We start from the raw sequence: 20,751 nt of genomic DNA, 5'->3' as shown, positions 1-20,751 counted from the left end.
TATATTCAGCTTCTCACCAAAACAGATAACAATTCAGCCACAAAATAAAATGTGTTTTGTTTACTTGTTTGCAGGCTACACTGGTGAAATACACCACAGATGAGTTTGATCAACGAATTCTTTATGAATACTTAGCAGAAGCCAGTGTTGTTTTCCCCAAAGTTTTTCCTGTTGTGTAAGTATCTCCACCTGCATTTAACTTTTGTATCTGTCTTGAAGTCAAATGTTTTATAGAAGTTTAGGGAAAGTATCACCCAGTAGTGTTCACTGATTGTGGAGAGGGAAACATGAGGTAGTGGATAGTGATTTTAGCTTAGAGACAGGGGGTTTAATGAGACCTAAGATTTGTTTCGGCCTGTCAGTCAGGACAAACATTTTGTTTATCTTGTTGTTTCCGTTGTGTTCATTGTGATGAGCATCATTTATTTCCTCACTTAGGAGGAAACTGTTAGATTGCTATTAATGTATTTAAATTAGCATACCTGTTATGGTTCCTTTCTCAGTAGAGCTTTTATTTTTAATCCATAGTTGAGTGAAAGCAAAGTTGACCTCTTATTTGGGAGGTGAATTTTATTCTCTCTTAAGGGATGAAATCATATTAGCCTCCAAGTGCTCAGATCTAAATAACCCAAAGAAATTTGGGATCCCCTGGAGAAGGAAATGGCAACCCACTCCAGTGTTCTTACCTGGAGAATCCCACGGACAGAGGAGCCTGGCGGGCTACAGTCCGTGAGGTCACAGGAGTCGGACATGACTTAGCAACTAAACCACCACCACCATTCCTAATGTAGGCCTTTTGTGTAGTGTCATTATTTCCTTGTTTTTGTTTTTTATTTTATTTATTTTTATTTATTTATTTGGCTGTGTCTGGTCTTAGTTGCAGCATGCTATGCTATGCTAAGTCACTTCAGTCGTGTCCGACTCTGTGTGATCCCATAGACGGTAGCCTACCAGGCTCCCCCGTCCCTGGGATTCTCCAGGCAAGAACACTGGAGTGGGTTGCCATTTCCTTCTCCAACGCGTGTAAGTGAAGTCGCTCAGTTGTGTCCGACTCTTAGCGACCCCATGGACTGCAGCCTACCAGGCTCCTCCATCCATGGGATTTTCCAGGCAAGAGTACTAGAGTGGGGTGCCATTGCACAGAATCTTTTAGTTGCAGAATGTGAGATCTAGTTCCCTGCGTGTATGCATGTATGTGTTCAGTCATGTCCGACTCTTTTGCTACCCCATAGACTGTAACCCTCCAGGCTCCTCTGTCCGTGGAATTTTCTAGGCAAGTGGAATGGATTGCCATTTCCCTCTCTAGGGGATCTTCCCAACCCAGGGATCAAACTGTGTCTCTTGAATACCCTGCATTGACAAGCAGGCAGATTCTTTACCACTGAGCTACCTGGGAAGCCTTTCTTTTTGTTTAATCTTATTTATAAATTTCAGAGTTTTATGTACTTGGCCCTTGGTTATTTTTATTAATGGAGTTAGGTGAGTTAGAAATAGTCGATTTCCTTGTAAGTTTGAATTGGATCATATATTCCACCCCCTCCAAGCTAATTTTGTTCTCCTTATTTGATCTGATTCAGCATTTATTAACACTGACTAATACTAAATTTAGTTTTAACTCCTGGGTACATATCAGTAATCAGCAGGAAGAGATGGTCCTAAAGCATGCTGAGTGGCTGATAGTAGCCAGCCGTGTCTTGAGCAAACAGTCAGCATGTGTAGTTAAGCATGGTTATGTGACATTACTAGTTGGTTGCTTTTACTGTATTTTTCCTGATGACTATAAACACAGAACAAAACAAAACAGAAAAGCAAATACCTTCATATTACATTATAAAATTTGGAAAAGCACCAGGAATTAAAAAAAGCACTCATTACCCTTCATTTTTATCACATTGTTCTAGGAAAGAATATATGTTTTCCAGTATATATTTTCATTTAATTTTCCTTTAAAATGTTCCTCTGTTGACTTTTTTTTAGGCACAATTTGTTGGACTCTAAGATCAACACCCTGTTGTCATTGTGCCAAGATCCAAATTTGTTAAATCCGATCCATGGAATTGTGCAAAGTGTGGTGTACCATGAAGAATCCCCACCACAATACCAAACATCTTACCTGCAAAGTAAATAAATGTATCGGGAGGAGGATTGTTGATGAACTTGACACAGGCGTGCTGCTAAAGAATACACTAGCTGAAGAATGTCTGATGAGGAATAGGCTTGTTCATACCTCTCTAATGTGCATTTTCTTACTCTTAATGTTGTGTTCAGTATGATAACTGGTTGACAACTTTTTTAACTAAAGTATGTTTTTATACTGAGTGTACTTTTGGTGAATTTTAGTCTACTTTGATACTCATCCTAAAAAAAAATGATTTTACTGTACATGTAGGTTTTACATATCGTCAGCTATATAAATTAATTTCTATTAAAAGTGTCATGCTTGTTGTAAGAGTAACATTTGATTTGTTGCAGGTTTTGGTTTTAATGGCTTATGGAGGTTTGCAGGACCCTTTTCAAAGGTAAGAAAATTTATTTTTCTCTGCTGACAAAATGAAAATTTTATTTATATAAGTATGCCTGTTTTAAGAACACACAGTGTGCTGAAAAGCAGAATGATTCACACAAATACATACGTTATTTTTATTAAAAGTTTTCTACCTCAAGATTCTTTCCAAGAGGCAATACCTTTAATATGTTTATATACTAGCTTTTACAAAAAAAAAAATGAACTAAATTTTTGCTTGACTTTTCAGAAAGGTATAATAAACCTCTGTAAACTTTTCTACCCTCAGTCCCTGATGTAATTGATGACCTTTAGGCACACACTAGGGTATCTTATGATTAGGAAAGAGCATTACATATGGCTGAAATCTACCTCATGACCTGAAATTAATACAGTGTTATATGTCGATTAAGCCTGTTTTTAAAATTACATAATGAAAAAAATCTTACCTTGTGAAAACATTTTTTTCCTCCCAAGCTGTTGCATTAGATTCACTCTTCCCTGAAATTATCCTCATGTGGTCCATTCAGTTTGTTCTTTGATTGGCTTTCATTGATATCGTGTGACATAAATATGTTTTTAATGATTCTCTCTGTATATGCTCTCTCTCCAAATTGATTGAGGTTCCTTGAAGGCAGGACTTCTATTTCTTCCCCTAGTGCAGTGTTCTAGAGATAGGGATGCCAAATCAATGTAAATAGTGTAAACTTTGTTTTAAAAATTGAGTGTTTAGTTTTATTTAATTAATACTGAATATCTCTTGATATGCAAAGGCTATCATTTACAAAATGGGCCTGAAGTCACAGAAATAAGTGTGTCATGCAGAAACTTTTGTGGTTTGATTGCCAGTAACCCTCCATTCTCTTCAGAGTGTTTAGTTAGTTGAATCTCTAAATGGCAGCTGGAATGATGCTCTGCTCATTCTCCCTGTTTTGAAAAATAGTCTAGACATCATTCCTGATAATTGAGTTGTCTCAGGATTAATTCAGTCTTTGTCTATGCGTGGCCTCCAGTAATTGCAGGTTCATCTGGAAGCCGTAAGTGTAAGCTGAATAAAATTCCCAGTTGTAAGTCCCATGGTAGTCTATAAATATTATTTTATCCCCTCCCCCACCTTTTTAAATGATCTGTAGTATAAAAGAAGAAAAACAACAAATTAACCCCAAAATAAAAATTGAATTACTCTTTTTTGGCTTCAAAGGGGATTTAGAAAAAATAAAAAAGAATGGAGCTAAAATAATTTCATATTTTCCATTACAGCAAACACAAATCCCAGACTATGCTGAGCTAATTGTTAAGTTTCTTGATGCCTTGATTGACACGTATTTGCCTGGAATTGATGAAGAAACCAGTGAGGAGTCCCTCCTGACACCCACATCTCCTTATCCTCCTGCAGTGCAGAGCCAGCTTAGTATTACTGCTAACCTTAACCTTTCTAATTCCATGACCTCACTTGCAACTTCCCAGCATTCCCCAGGTCAGTAAATGTACTCTTTATATAAATTTGAGCAATAATATTACTATACAACATTAGGAATTCCCTTGTTATCAGTTTACAGCAGATTTTGCTCCTTTTTATTATGAAATTCATCTTACATTTCTTCTTTACCTTGTAGCTGATTTGAATTTTGGTTTCTGTAAAACTTTCTACTTTCAAAGAGTTCAACAAAAATACTGACATGTTTATAGAGTGTTTACATAAAGTATTCCAAGGTTGAAACATTTTTAGGAGTTGAGGCAGGAAAAGTAGCCTCAGGGACAGGTAATCCCTGTAAGTGAACAGAATTATAATTCCCTTACTAGATATACTAATCTTGCCCTAGTGTTTCTGTGTCTCTGACACAGCCTACTCAATCCAAAAAATCTGCAAAGTATAGTAGCGTCCCTATTCCCTACTGCCAGCAACAACCTGAAAATCTAGGAGTAAACAAGCACCCAGACAAAAAAGCCACACCAAAAACATAACATCTTAAAGCCCATAAGCATATTCCTTACTCTGAAGTCACTCTTAGGTCCAAGTGTGGAAAGTATACCAATTCAGCATGCAACTAACAGGTGGATACATTGAGAAATAGCTAATAGCTCGAGTGGGGCTAAGATAAGCAAGATGGCAGAAACAGCAACTGTACAGAACCTTGGGCTCATTCATTGTCAAAGCAGATGATTCCTTATGACTCTGGTCAACCCTGGAGGGGTTACTCAACTGACACCATTGTGTGTATTATAGTGACAGTAATAATGAAGGGAGTCTTCCATTGTGGTCTTGTTTATACTCAGAAAGATATCTTTCTAAAGCGGTTAAAATTTAAAAGGTTTTGTGTTTAAATTTCCATCATCTGAAAAGTTTACTTATGAAACACTTCATGCTATAAGGAAAAGTTATTAGATGTAGTTAAGTATTAAGTGGATTTTCTTTTAAAAAGCCAAGGAATATATTATAACTACTTTGTATTGTTCAAGATCCATAACTAGAATTTCCAGTTTATAATCCTGGTTTTGCCTGAATATTTAGACATACATAGTTTTGAAGGTTCTAAAGAACTTGGCAAATCTAGTGCCCGGTTCATACATATTATAAATCATTATATTAAACAGCTGTATTCATCTATGATCTGTTAAGCCTTGGTCAACAACAAAACCTTGGTCAGCAGAGGAAACAAATTATATGATCTAGCACTTATTTTCAGTCACCTTACTGCAGCTAGTCAGGTTTCCCCTCCCCCAAAAAATGTAAGAGAAATCTTGCCAACTTTTCCCCTCTATAACTGTGTTAATTTGACCTCTGTCACCTACTCCCTAGGACAGTGTTTCTTCAAGTGTGGTCCCAAGATCACAGCCTCAGTGTCATTTAGGAGCTTGTTGAAACATGGTTGCTGGAATCCCACTCCAGACCTCCTGCACGAGAAACTCCGAGAGTGGGGGCCCAGCGAGCATTTTAACAAACACTCAGGTGATTCTTACTCACTAGAGTGTGCACAGGATCTTGCCCCATTATCAGCATTTCAACTGTTAAAGCCAGGGCAAAACTTTACTGTCTTCTAGATACTGCAGTGACTGCACTCTTTCCCTCGTCACCACCCCCTCCCACCCAGCCCTCCAGTATAAAATCTTAGCTCTTTGGAGCTAGAGGGTACTACAGAGGTAATTTAGTTCTGAGCTCACAGTGTCATGTATGAAGGGGAGACTGGGCTTAGAAGAGCCAAGTGAATTGCTTTATCACAGTCTTATCTAGAACCAAGGCCATGTTCTTTCTACCGCATTCGTTGCCTTCCATATCTGCCATCTTTCTTCCTTCCCTTTCCTTGCTTTTCCCTTTTTCTTTCATATATTTACGTCTGTCTCATTATTTCCATCTGCCTTACCTAAGTCTGCCACTCCTTTTCTTCTGTAGAGCTCTCTATCGTCTGGGTTAGTCAACCACTGAAGTTGATCACCACTAGAAAATCCGTAGACTCTGCCTATATTGATCCTCTTGTTTTTCAAGTTTGGTTCATTTTGACCAACCTTTTGCTTCTTGGGCTACTAAAGAGATGTTAAAGCTGGCAAAATGATTAGTTGTTTTTATATTGACTTTTGGTTTTTTTTAATCCAGACTACCAGGGATATTTCTGCCTATTTTTACCCACTGATAGAGACAATAAAATAATCAGATTAAAATACAGGTACCAGCACGTATTCTGGTAGTTGATGAACTGTTCATGTCCTGTGTTGATTGAACATTAACCATATCATTTGCTTAGAAAAATAGTCCTACTCTGCAACCTCTTACTTAGAATTGTCTAGAAAAATCAAAGAATAGCATATGTGGTTTTGGTTACAGTTTTAAACCTACAGTGTCACCTCCAGTAGCTCTCCAAAGATGGCTGCTTGAATAGATTCTAACACCCTGAAAACCTCTGACTATTCTGAAATGAAACTGAAGTTTAAAAGTGATAGAATTATTTCTTTAGAATAATGGTGTTCAGCATTTTCTCTCTAAATTGTATGTCCTTTGGTTTGCCCAGATTATTTTACTACATTTTATTAGAGAAAGAGCTTATCTTTTCATTAGTCACTTTACTCTTTGATGAAACCCATTTGTATCTCTAAATTGTGGATTTATCTCCATGAAAGGATCCTGATTTATCTATCTGCCTAAATTATTGTGTTTTTGTCATTTGTACTTAGGTAATACCTCTTATAAGAGTTTATACTTTCTAACTAGGCATGCTGTTTTATATCTTTAGGTCCTTGTAATCTTATATCCCTGTCTCCTCAATTCTTTGTGGAACCGAGTTTGCTGATATCAAAGGGCTAAAAGAAGTGATGAATCTAATCCAGATTCACAGCTCACTCCAGCATTTCAACTTTGGTATTTAGTTGAATAGAAACCAGAATATTTCCCTGTCTCCACTTTCATTAGCCATGTGCTAAGCAGTATTTAAAGAATCCCTGTGTCTCTCCCTGAAATGGACCATGAGTGTTGCTTGCCATTAATTACCCAAAATCAACCCACACTAGTCTACTGAATTTTAAGCAGGTGTAAGCTCTGTTGCTTTATGTCAAAAAGCAAAAGATGCTGATCTGCACACAGCTCAAACTTTGCTTCAAACTTTCCGTCAGTTTAAGACTTTGCTTTCTGGATCTTTGGTACTTAGCAGGATTGACCACTAAGCTGTATCTTCTTTTGGTCCCCAGTATTCTCTGCCATCAAATTAGCTACATAAGAAGTTCGTGAACTCCCTAGCCCTCCCCATTAAGCATTAAACCTTATTTAAGTAAAAATTATGATGATAATTCAGTAAGTCACCAGCTTCTGAGGAAGTGGTAGTCATTTACATAAAGCCAGCGTCCCTGAAAATGCATTCTTCTTGACAGATGATCATAGGCCATCTGTCTATCCCCTTAACACAAGGAGGATTATTTTATATAAGTTTTACATTTTTATATATGAAGACACATAAATGACTGTCTTCTGACTCCACTCCTCGCAGAAATTGAATTTGCTGTCTGTGGAGCCAGTGGAGTACACTCAGAGTTCATTGCATATGAAATTACGTTAACTGTGGCCCTTTTACCCAAATGAACATAGAACTTTGTCTTTTCAGATTTTCCCACATGCCATTATCAGAACCTTGAAGAGAATCTGTAACATTTACTCTTTGATAAATAAGGATATTTCAAATTTGATATTGTGAACCATTCTTTGGTCCAGTGTAGCTGAGCTGGACATGAATCGAAGAACCAGGATTAGAGCTAGAAAATTAAAATGTTATCTACTAAAAATGCTGTATATGGGACTTTCTCTTGCTTAAGAAGGCCATAAGTGGCTCTCTAACAGGGTGAGCAAAGATGCCTTTTTAAAACCATGTTATGAGTGCTTTATAACCATTTGCAGTATGCATTTCAAATACAGTCTTCCTGTATCCTCTTCAGATGTTAAAGAGCAAGTATACTAGAAATAAATATCCAGATGGCATTATATGGATTTGGTGGGCTACGGTCCACGGGCCCGCAGAGTTGGACACAGCTGAGCACACAAGCAGTAGTTGCTGGATGACAGTATTCATTAAAAAGAGATTAAATAGATTCATCTACAGTATATTAAAATTTAATTTATACTCTACTGAGACCTCCTAATATTTTTCACACTGTAATTTAATTCAGTAAACACTCAAACTCCTATATTGTAGGTATTCAGTAGGTACTCCAGAACATTTAAAGATGACAGAGACCCTGGTCCCCAGAGACTTGGCAGTTTTTGCCTATGGATCTCAGTATTCAATTTCAGCTGAAGTTGTTATTTCCTTCCGAGGCATGTTTAACAAATCCTTTGTGTACACAAGTTCTTTGATTTTTAAGTACAAGATTAATACTACAATACTCTGTAGAAAATAACCCCAAATCCAGATTTTGTCTTGAATTATCAGAGATGTTCATTGTTTACTAAATGCAAGGGACTCTGTTAAACCAAGGGAAGTGGGGACACTAATAAGACATGAGACCTGCCCTCGAATAGATTTCAGAACAGTGAGAGTGGCAGGGTATACACAGTATACTGTTTTGACCTCTTTTGTGACCTTTTGTACTTACATTGTACCTTGCAACTGTAAAGTATTCTCATCATTCAGAAGGACATCTGTTTGGAAAAATCAGGTGATAATTATGGCTAAAGTTTAATAATATATTTTTTACCTCAAAAATATATGAGATGTATATTTTTTAGCAAAAATAAGCCTATGATCTATTTTAAATATTTTTTCACTTGAAAAAAAATCTTAATTTTTTTCTTTGATCAGCTTATTTTACTGTTAGTATTAGAGCAAGAATATTTTTAGAGCAAAGACCTAGTTAATGGAACTTTATTTTAAATTCACTTCTTTCATTTCGTTTTGGGTCTGTGTCCAAGACTGTCAGTTAGTTATTCAGTCCTTTTGCTTCTGTAAGGTAGACCTCCTTCCCAGAAAGCTGAGTGGATCAGCTAGGAATTCTAAGGACTCCAACCCCCCAGTAGTGCTGACAGCTGTGTGCAGAAAGGGTCAGTTCATCAAAACCATTTCTGCAAAGAGTAGACTTAGTCATACTTCTGCTGTGTTTACCAGGTTTAATGTGTCCCCCTCTCAGAAGAAACATAAGATACCTCTATTTTGAGACTACTTAAAGTCTCCAAAGCCATTTTTTTAATGTTTTATGAAACTACTTATGGTAGTGCAGACCTTTATTTAGTATATTCTTGATTTATTTTTCTTCTTTTTCTTTGTTATCACCTTCTATTTAAGGGAGAAAAATCATTTTAAACTGAACAACTGGTTGGTGTAATTTCTGCAAATTTTCCACTTCATTTTTTAATGTAATTCTTGATTTACACTAAAATCCTTACTTCTAATAAGGGTGGTAAAAACACATCTGTCTGTAAAATTGTAAGTTCTACCATTTATTAATATTTAAGAGTTGGTAATATTTAGGAAATAAGCAGTCAGTTCAATAATTAAAACTAGAATCCTCCTGAAAAACCAAGAAAGTTAATAATTATCCAGTATCTAATCATATTTCACCCTTTAAAAATCTTATGAACATCACTCACTTTTGTTTTCTCTTCCATTCTGTGTCTGTGAAGCTTCTCTGCCTTGCTCTAAATCAGCAGTTTTCATGCAGCTGTTCCCTCATCAAGGTACTCTCTACTTTTGTCATCTTTGCACGAATTACTGCTTACCCTGCGCTCATCCCGGGCACATGGCATGAGACTTCATTCACCAATCCCTGTAAGCAGAGTCTGGCTCAGGCACATAAAGGACTTGTAAGGCCATTCCTGTAAGGTCTGAATGCCTCTGGCACCGCAGGGCCAGGACTCGTCTTGGTGGAAGAGCTGTGCAGGTTCCCCGAACACTGAAGATGCTGTCCCGGTCCTAAACTAACACAGGCAGGTTAACAGGAAACTCCAGGGAGAGTTACTAGAGCAAGGAGGGTATGCGGTGTGGGGAAGAATTTTTAGCTTAGAAAGTATTTATTTCATATATAAATAATGAAGCTAACCCCAGCGTTTGCTTAGAAGTTAAAGCTGGCTGTCTTTTTTAATCATCTGTGCTAAAAAAAGAAAGGAATGTGGTCCTCAGTTAGCTCAAAGGACTAAGAAGAAAAAACTGTGATGCAGTTATGTCTCATTTATAAAGGATGCCTGTTCTTTCTTTTACTCTTCAGTAATTAATACATAGAAAGATGAGACCTGTATAGAAAAAGGTGTCAGCAATTGAGAAAATCCATTACAAATATTTTTAAAGTTCCTAATCTTTTGTATATCTAGCTCAAAAGATTAATAATTCTAAATATATAATTAACACATCTCCATCAGTGTACTTCCTAGTAGCGCTAGTGGTAAAGAACCCACCTGCCAGTGCAGGAGACTCAAGAGATGTGGGTCCGATCCCCGGCTTGGGAAGATCCCCTGGAGGAGGGCATGGCAGCCCACTTGGGTGTTCTTGCCTGGAGAATCCCATGGAAGGGGCGCCTGGGGGACTACAGCCTCTAGGGGCTCAAAGAGTCAGGCAGCACTGAAGCCACTGAGCACAGCATGCACACATGAAGAAGCTGGAGTTATCTTTTCTTCTAGGAAGGCTTAATGGCATTTCTTGCTTCTTTACATTAGCTTCAGTAACTTTAAAAATTCCAGTATAAAATTCAAGTCCTATGCATTTGTTGTAAAACTGCTTTCAGTACTTCACTTTTTTTTTTTCCAGTTATTAGGAGCATCTTAATTTGTGAAGTAATTATGTGCACAAAATCTTCACCTAGCTTATCTGATTGTTCTAACAATCCTTTGAAATAGGCATATCTACTGTTAATTTTAATTGCGAGATTAAGAACTAAAACAAAATAAGAGTTCTCATCGAGACAGACTGGACCCTGGGTCTTCTGATGTGCCTCATTATATATGCAACAAATGAGCCCTCTGACACCTTTGCCTTCTTGTAGATGCAATAAGAATTTTCTGACAGGTTTGCCATAAGATCCATGTGATAACTAAGCAGTGCAGATTCAGGGGCCTTACTAGAGCCCTGTGCAGGTGGCAGGGTATTTGGATTATTATTACGTTTTTCATTTTCTCCTCAGTTTCTCAAGAACTAAAAAGGATTTGATCCTTTTATTTTTTCATGAAAATATTAGATTCCAGAATGAGAGATCATTTTGGTGTTTAAAAAATAGGTGACTTTAAGTATTTTATTATTTGTCGGGATGGAACTATATCCTAGTTGTCAAAGTAAACCCTGATACCTGCCTTCAAGGAACTCATGTTTGAGCAGAGGAGGTAGATATATAATGGATTTACCTTATTTAATCTTAGTGTAATGATTGTTTTCCCACTTTCTCAATTCAGTGAATTTTGGCCAATAACACCTTTTACTTAGGATTTCATCTTTACCTGAAACCACTGCAGTTCACTGAAGCACAGTGCTTATTAATACACTGCTGTGAAAAATTTTCAGCTTCTTCTGCCCTGCATGTTTGTAACTGGCTGCATGTTTAAGAACAGCATATCTAAGGGAATTTAAATTAGTAAGTCAAGACTACAGAGGTTTTTAACCTTTTATTTCACCTGAGTGGTGACCTCCAAGTTTCTGTCACTTCATGGATTTCTGCTTTTGTGCCCACTGAGAGTCGGAAGGGAAGGCCAGTGCTTAGGGGCATAAGAGACCAGGATACAAAGCTTCCAAGAGGCTTTGATAAGTGGGAGTGTAGGACCAGGGTCTCCTCACTAATATAAAATGTCATGTCTACCAAAGCAGGGTGGATCTGTCTCTGTTTAGGCAATTGGGCTGATATCTGAGAGTTTTTCCTATAGAATATCAAGACCAAATCCTTCACTAGCTTCTAGAAAGGTTTCTAGTTTTAATTTAAGAGGGTTGAAAAGAAGAATGCTGCCAAAATTCTCAAAAGTGAGAATTAAGCTCAGAAACCAGGATACTAGGATCATTCTGTTTCATACTAACGTGGCTGTTTTCAAGATGCTATTTTTGATATAAATATAATGCTTTTTAAAATTGATTTTACAAAAGCCTCCAAGATTTTTAAGTCAGCTTCTCATTTGATCCTTAAAATAAAACATTTTTGCTGTGAAATCAAACTTAGGAATCACCACCATGCCACATTTACCTGTGTGTGACTTGTAGAGTTGGGTCACTCAGTAGGAAGAAAACACGCACGCAAAAACACAAAATGAATTGAGATGAAAATTGAATTTGAAAGTAAAAACGGGACATCCACCTCTCACATAGCATTGAAACTTTGGGTTATAAGTGACAGTCCTAAGTCAATGATACTTTAAAATTTTTAATTAAAAGGAATATACCTGTGTACGGGGAAAAAATTAGAAATTCAGCCAAATAGAATAAAAAAGAGTCAGCTATAATCCCACCACTCTAAGATAATCACTGTTTATTAACGTTTCGGTGCCTCTCCTCATTTCTCTTATTTATGTAGTTGAAATCACAGTAGGTGTAAAACTTTATTGCTTGTTCTTACCCTTAACATTTACAATTTTATTTAGAGGTCTGAAGATTATTTGTTTAACAAAATAGGAAATGAAATACTCTTAGTATATCTTTTGAAGAAACCTTCACCCTAGTGACTTACTCTGATTATAATTTGTATAACTTTAATTCTTAAGAATTAAACTGAACAGGCACTTGTCCTCAGATGGAAGCTTTGCCTCCTTGCAGTGTGATGACTGCTCCCCCAATCCCCAGCCCTAGAAAGAGCCATATTCTAGCCAGGGATGTGGCTTCACCAAAGGTGGTCACACAAGAAAGGACCCCAGGGTGGAAGATTGCTGGCAGAGGGCCACCAGCTCTCTGGTGGTTGACACTGTGTCCCTCCTGATGACCATCTCTTGATTGTTTCAAACTCTTATCTGTAAAGTTCCAGTTTTGCCTGAATCTTACTTCCTATTAAGGAAATAACCCTAGATAAGGAACTGTTGGACTTGAACTTGTAGGCCAGATGCATATTTGAGGAAAGGGAAGGTCAAATACACAGACAAGTTCATGATCCTTTCAGACGGAAGAAGCTAAAAACGGTATTGTCTTTTCCAGTAAAAATGTGGTGCAGCCACACTGGCGATGAGAGAGGTTGATGCTGTTTGACTCTCGCCAGTTGCAGCCACCACATTTAAAAACGGAAGCATTCTGTTCAACCAATGTTTGTTGAAAAAGACATCAACTAGATCTTAGAGAAAAACAAAAATGAGTAATAAATTATCTCTGCCCTTCTAGGTGCTTTTATTCTAGTAGAGAAAATATGACATATACATAAGTTGTGATAATATAGACAAAATATAAATGCATATAAAAGCAGGGAGAATGCATCAGGAAAGAAACAGAAATGAGAAAAAAATGCAGGTTGCCCTTTATCTTGTAGAGATCAGTAAGGCAATTGAAAGAGCTGCACACACATCACAGAGTGCAAGGTGCGTTCAAAAGGTGATAAGCGGTCTTCTTTCAGTTTTGTTATTTCTTTTCTAAATAGCTCTGGAGAAGATTCAAATAAATATGCAGAAGAGAATAAAAATCATCCAGAATTCTGTCACCCAGAGAAAAGTTCTTTGAACATCACAGTGTATTTTCTTCCATTTATCTTTCTACCCATAGCATTAGATCAGAACAGATTCATTGCAGGTTCACTGCCCTTGGCTCCCAGAGAGGTGTTGCTGACATTTCTAATGCTGCACTCACACTACCAGCCCAGTGCACTTTTCCATATGCCTATGTTCCTTTGATAACCTCAAGACAGCAACCCTCTAGCAACCCTCTAAATCAGACCAGGTGCCTGTAGATGCCTCATACCTTAAGTGGAATTCAAGGCTAACTCCAAACGAAGGATATGTGACTCCTAGAAGGAGGTCATCACAGAGCCATTTTCTGTTCATGAGCCAACAGACAGATGTATGGATCTTTGTATATTTTCAGTCACATAAATACTTTTTGACTTGAAGTACTATTTTTTGTCCAAAAATAGAAATTCTTCCATTCTCAAATTTACTCTTTATTTTAAAATTAAGATGGTACAGATAAGAATAAAGTAGGGAATTCCCCACTTCCATTACAAGGGACATGGGTTCGAGGAACTAAAATCCCAAAAGTCACGTGGCACAGCCAAAAAAATAAAAAGAATAAATTAAAAATTACCTGAAATCATACCATCCAGTAATAATATATTTTGGCAGATGTTTTCCCAGCCTTTTTTTTTTTTTTTCCTTCCTGTACCTGGATTTCTTTCCCCCCTACTCCCAAATTATGGTCATTTTTCTATATTACCAAATATCAATCATTTGCTACATTTTGTTACATTTTGCTACAAATGGCTTAAATTTTGCTACAAATGACTAAAATACTTTTTGCTTTGCCACCAGTAGTTATGCCAAAGGTGGGTATAATCAGTCTGATTATTTTAGTAAATTTTATTAAAGTGTAACAGAAAAGCACACATGATAAATTGCAACCTAATTAACTTTTAAGAAGTAAACATAGTTAAAAATCCAGCATCCAGATCAAGAAACAACATCACCAGCACCCCCAAGAAGCCATCCTCACGCCCTCTTCCAGTCAGTCCTTCCCCAGAGGCAGCCACTATCCTGTGACCTGTCTAATCTGAAATCTTCACTCATCTGATGGGTAAAAATATACCCTGTTTTTCGCTTCTTGTCACGTTATGGAGTTACTAACCAGATCATTTATAAAACACATTGTGGGGCCCTGTTTGAGGAGGTTTGATCTCCTCCGTGAGAGAAGTAAATGGCAACTGTTAAGGTGTAGAACGGAAAATGACTTGGCAGAGTTGAAAAGATCAAAGCAAAAATTCTGCTGTATGACCTTTGTGATATATTATTTTCTTAGTAAATATTTGAGTTCCTTTGGGGTAGGCACTATGATTTTGAGAAGAAAAAGCATCTCCCTTTCTTTGAAATGGTGTATTTCCGTAGCTTTTGCAATTACAGAATATATCCTGTGTATAAACAGCTAGTAAGGCTACATGGCCCTCTGCTGGAAACTTCTGGTATGATTTGGAGGAAGGCATTCTAGTCTGGTGACTGCTAGCCTTTCTTTGATTCAGCTCAAGCCTGCCTGCCTTTGGCTTTTCCTTGCAACTTCTCTGTTTGTTTTTTTTTTTTTTCCCCCCTTATGCTATTTTTCTGCTATGATAGCACATTTTGCTTAACAAAGTGTGAGGTGTGTAAACCTCAAGATCTTTGTGAACACTCTAGCAGTTGACTGTTAAAATGAATGCAAAAACAATAGACCAGGTTGTATCTCATTTACAAATTGTGGGATTCAGTCCTGGAGCTTAACACCAGAGGAGAAGAGGGTAACTGGCTGCTTCGTTTCTCTCCAGGAATCGACAAGGAGAATGTTGAACTCTCCCCCACCACTGGGCACTGTAACAGTGGACGAACTCGCCATGGATCCGCAAGCCAGGTGCAGAAGCAGAGAAGTGCTGGCAGTTTCAAACGTAATAGCATTAAGAAGATCGTGTGAAGCTTTCTTTCTTTCCTTTTTCAAACAGACTTAACTGACACGGGCTCTTCACTAGTGACCCCTCACCACCGTGCTGTGATGCTGCACTTCATGTTTCTAATGAGCCCATCCAGTCTACCATGTTGCCAGATGATCAACTCTTGGAAGCGTTGCCTAAATTTAATGCTGCTTTTTTCTTTAACTTTTTTTTTTACTTTCGGTGTGTCTGGTTTAAGCAAGTGTTCAGAACAGCTGCAAAGAGAGTGGGCAGTCAGGACACTTGACCTGAGAACATCCCAATTGTGAGAGGATGAATTCTTGAATACTGCTACTACTGGCCAGCTATGAAAGCCATTTGCACAGAGCTCTGCCTTCTATGTTTTCCCCTTCTTCAACATACAAAGTAAAGTGTTAGTCTTATTTACACACTTTTCGAGATAGAAGTTTATGGGAGAAATAATATTATAACCCCAGTATGTTTAATCTGACTTTTAGCTGTGGACTTTTTTTTACCTTACAAAACTGAAGAACCATAGAGGTCAAGCCTCAGTGACTTCACACCATAAAGCCACAGGCAAGGTACTTTGGGGTGGGGGGGAGGGTGGAGGGATTTAGTATTTTGTAGTGGGTTCTTAAGAAATACTAACACTTGAGTATTAGCAATAACTACAGGAAATAAACATAACCACATATATCTTAACATTACTGAATTAAAGAGATGAGTTCTGAGGCCTTATCCAAACTCAGTCATCCAAACTAGTTTATATTTTTCTCCAGTTGATTATCTTTTAATCTTTAAATATGCTAAAAGTCATTTTTTTGTTTTTGTAAGCCAAAACTATACTAAGTATAGTAATTATACATTTTTCCCCTCCTCCTCTTCTTTCCTAAATAATTCTAAGCAGGGTAATCAGTGAACAAAGTGTCGAAAATTGTTCCTAGAAGGTAATTTCGTAGATGGTTGCATTAGCTCCATACAAAATGGAATGGTACGTGACTATTAGAGTAGATGATGCTTTTATTTTGTTTAATATTTTTCCCAGAAACATAGAGTATGGTGTATGTTATCAAAAATTTTTTTGATGAGATGTATTTTAAATGTCTTGTAATCTTTCCTCTCCCCTCCAAAAAATCAGGAATCTCTTTAGCAAAACATGTCGGTTCTATATGATAGAATTGCATTTAATCACTGTGAAAGGACTGGCCAGCCTGCGTTATTATGACAATAGGGGACCTTAAGAGCTGCTGCTATTCCGAATGGTATGGGTTATCATGGCATTGGGGTTTCCATAGTAATGCAGATCCAATTTCTTCATGGTACCTGCAGTATGCAAAATAATTTGACTTCAGTGACTATATTAGTATCTGGATGTTCCAATTTAGAACTAAACCATATTTATTACAAGCAGATATTATCCCACTATTCCTGGGCTCCCTTTATATGTTAAGATGTAACGGCTTTGGGAGGGGAAAAGAAACCTTGGGGAGGGGGAGTTTCCAAAAGTGCTGTTTCATGAGTGGATTTCAGTAAATTAAATTCCACAGCTAAATCAATAAATAATGGTACATTTAAGTGTTCTGATTTTAATAATATAACACATTTCACATTTATCCACACAGTAACAATGTAATATGTTAATGTAAATAAAATTGCTTTTGATATTCAGAAATAACAAGAATTTAATTTTTTTAATTTGTTTACAGTCCTGGGAAAAGTAAGAACCATTTGCCAAAATGGAAAAAAAAAAAATTTAGTGCTAGTAGTTACTTTGACCCTGAATTGTTGGAAAATATTGAAGATACATGCAATTAACTAAACTTTTACTTTTAACTATTGTAGAGGCTTCATTAGAATAGAATGTTGTAATAACAGATCAACTAAGATGATAAGGAAGTAAGACCAGAGCTGAGTTTAGAAATAGATCTTTAACAGCCTGGTGCCAAGAAATGCCGAGCTGCCGGTAAGGTCCATGTCTTCCCACAACCCAGAGCTTCTGGGGTGGGCACCCTGGCTCCTGGAATGTGAGCTTTTAATACTTTTGGTTCTGTGTTTTTCCCTCTTTGTTGGTTGGTTTGGTGCAGTGACCATGGGTAGTGTTATGCTATTTTGCTTCTCCCATCAAAACAAAGAAACTTCCAAAGCTTTACCACTAAAAAATATTGATCTTTCCATAAACAAGTTTTCCAGGGTATGTTATTTCTTAAATTTATTCGTTAACTTCCCTCTAGTGTAATGAAGGGAGTGAATTCACTTGAAGTACCTCATGAAATGATCTGCATTGCATAAATCAGAACTGAACCTTCTTTGAATTGCAGAAATACTTTTGACCAGTACATCCTGGAAATTTGAAAACTTATTAAGGTTTAAGGTTCACCTTGTTTAAAAAACTTCTGACTTTTGAGGAAAATCTAGCTTTCCAAGAAACTAAAATGAACATGAGGTAAATCTCACCAATAGGTTTTCCCTGGAGAAATGAAACTCTTTTTTAGGCCTCATACTTATAACCTGCACAAGAAATTCTGAAGTTTACAGCAGGTTGCCTATTCTGCATAATCTGATGTAAGTTCTGTAAAGTAATTTGTTTTGGGTTTGTAGATGTTTCCCCTGACTTTTTAAAAAGGAAAACATTAACTCACCATTTTTTTGTCATGATCTCCCTGCTTTATCAACCCCACTGTCCCAGGGGTGTGCCCTTCTTTGCCAGCCTTGAGACCTGGTTCTCTAGCTTTGGGGGACATGGCCAGTGCTCTCTCCTGCATCCACGCAGCACCTGTCGTTGCCGGGGGCCGGCGCCATGCAGGTCCTAGGCCAGGGCTGAGGACACCGGAGAGAACGTCCAGGGGACGATGCCCTGGGGGAGACGGAGTGAAAGCCGGCAACCCACCCTGCTGAGTGGGTTTTAGGGTTCTCAGTTTTGTTTTGGCTTTTCTGTTTGTTTTCTGGTTTTGTTTTTACATCCCACCCCTAACCCAGGCATAATGAGGCATGTCTTATTCAATGTTATGCAATGGACTTATAAAAAATTCACTCTTAGTGTCAGCCACACAGTTTTTTTTTTTTTAATGCAGTATATTCACCTGTAAATAATTTGTGTAAAATTTGACAGAAAAGTATATTTACTACACTGTAAATACATGTGATGATATATTGTATTATTTTGCTTTTTTGTAAAGCAGTTAGTTGCTGTACATGGATAACAAACAAAAAATTTGATTATTCTCGTGTTAGTATTGTTAACTTCTTCCTGCGACTGCGTTACATCATTTAAAGAAAATGCTGTGTATTGTAAACTTACATTGTATATGATAACTTCCTCTCTCTTCTGTTCAGGCCCAAACTCTGGCAGTTCCCTTGTCTACAGCCTCGTTAATATTGTAAGCAGTTGTATGCCAGCAGGAGAAATACTGCCCAACAGACAAAATCCACCATTGTAGAGGAGAACTGTAGAAATCCATTTCAGATCACTGTTGTTCCCGTCCCATTCTCCTCCCTGTGTATGTACTCCTCCCCCTTTTTTTAAGTAAAATGTAAATTCAATCTGCTCTAAGATGTGGGGAGTTATTTAATTTCTTCACATGCATCAGCTCTCTTTTCTTACTTGCCCCCTACTCCTCCCTGATCTTTTGAAACATTAAAGCCATTTCCTTTCTTTTGGTAAAATAATTTTGGTGAAATGCATAGGGGAGAAAAAAGTTTCCCTTGAGTCTGAAAATTAGACTGATAAAGATATATTGATAGGAGGAAAGCCTACACATGTATTTAGTATAAATTTTACATGACAGGAGCCTTCAAAAAGAGATGAGAAGAACCCCCCCAAAAAAGAAACAGTTAAACCTGAGTATTTCTATCCTAGGTTTGATGAAGAGTGGGCATCATGTAGAAATCTCATAGGTCAGACTACGAGGTAAGTGCAGTAAAGTTGGGGAACCCAGCAAGATCTATTCCAGTTCTCCAAGTCCCTCTGTCTTCAGAGATTTGGATGCTCTTTCCACCGGGGTTAGGGAGGGCCCTGCCCTGCCTCTCAAGTGAAGGTTTTATGTGTGTTTCAGAAAAGGATGAGAGGAGAAAGGTCAGAGAAACCTTCCTGCTTCTGCAATTTTCTCAAGCTCCTTCCTGAACCCCATCAAATGCTTTTTTAGGGCATGCCAAACTGAAGGGTAACTCTGCTTTCTGAGTGAGGCTGAGTTTAGTTCTTTTAAAATGAGCAATCAGAAATGCCAGGACACCCTGAGATCAACAGAGGCCTTATGTTAGGACCCCACAATTCTCTCCAGCTTCTCAGCTCTCTCCAGCAGAACCTTCCCAGACACAGCATGTGTATTACCTCATTGTGCACGCTACTCCCAGATGGAGAAAGAATGCAGCCTAGACCCTGTGGCCAGGACAGAGCTGATCCTTACGAGGGCAGCAGTATCTGTTAAATTAGACAAAGGGCTAAAAAGACCGTGAAGGAGACATCTTAGGTCTGAGCCAAGTACCGGTCTGTTCATAGGAAGACATAGGAGAAGCAGAGGAACCCCATCTGGAGCACTTGCTAGCACTCTGGGCCCAAACCTTCAAGGCAGAGTATATGCAGGAGGCTCCAGGGCTGCCCTGGGAGGGAGGGAGGGGGGGAGAGAGATTGTGTGTGGGCCAGGGGAAGGGGGACCCACAGGCCTACGCACTCTCGAAGCTTCAGGTAAGTTCTCTGGCCACTGAGGCTTAAAGACCACCGGAGTAGAGACCAGAAAACTCAAGTACAGTTGATCCTTGAAAAACAAAAGAGTTTGAACTTCAAGGGTCCACTTGCATGCAGATGCTTTTTAATAGTAAATACTACAGTGCTTCATGGTCCATGGTTGGTTGAATTCAGGGATAAAGAAGGATAGCAGATGCAGAGGGGACCAACTATAAATTATACGCTGCCTGTTCAAGGGTCAGCTGTACAACAAATAACTTTCTGTTCCCTCCAGACTAAAGCATCACAGTCAAAAGTAGGGGTGCCTTTGGGTAGTGACCATCTGGACCACACCTCTCCATCCATGGACAGTAAGCTGCTCGAGAACATTGACAGTATCATCTGTCATTCATGGGGCCCATGCTCACTTTTTTATCTGCACAGTTTTGTTTTCTGGGACAGTCTCAGGCTAGTCTGCCAATTTTGAACTCTCTAGCCAGAAAAGTTGATTCCCAGGGGGGTTTGAGAAGGGCAGAAAGGTACTAGAAAAACAGTAAAAACTTAACCTGTAACAAAGAGGTAGCTTCACAGTGTTCCTTTTTCCAGA

At 38.0% G+C, this 20,751-nt stretch overlaps 1 protein-coding gene across 9 annotated transcripts in view; it reads left to right on the top strand.

Moving 5' to 3' along the window:
- NF1 (neurofibromin 1) overlaps window positions 1-19,034 on the top strand; it is a 273,622-nt gene extending 254,588 nt beyond the window's left edge. For 6 of the 9 annotated variants that reach the window (XM_059877703.1, XM_059877699.1, XM_059877700.1 and 3 more), the window contains 5 exons: window positions 75-175; window positions 1,978-2,120; window positions 2,473-2,519; window positions 3,764-3,980; window positions 15,365-19,034. In XM_059877703.1, the coding sequence (XP_059733686.1) occupies window positions 75-175; window positions 1,978-2,120; window positions 2,473-2,519; window positions 3,764-3,980; window positions 15,365-15,507 (651 nt within the window). In that variant the 3' untranslated portion in view covers window positions 15,508-19,034. The remainder of the gene's footprint in view (window positions 1-74; window positions 176-1,977; window positions 2,121-2,472; window positions 2,520-3,763; window positions 3,981-15,364) is intronic. The other 3 variants (NM_001372007.1, NM_001122728.2, XM_059877702.1) reach the window with 2 other exon arrangements.
- Window positions 19,035-20,751: the final 1,717 nt, after the last annotated feature.

This window comes from Bos taurus, chromosome 19 (genome assembly GCF_002263795.3).
Source record: "Bos taurus isolate L1 Dominette 01449 registration number 42190680 breed Hereford chromosome 19, ARS-UCD2.0, whole genome shotgun sequence".
Lineage (NCBI taxonomy): Eukaryota > Metazoa > Chordata > Mammalia > Artiodactyla > Bovidae > Bos > Bos taurus.
Note: the sequence above shows the minus strand (reverse complement) of the source record. Positions and strands in the feature narration are given on the sequence as shown.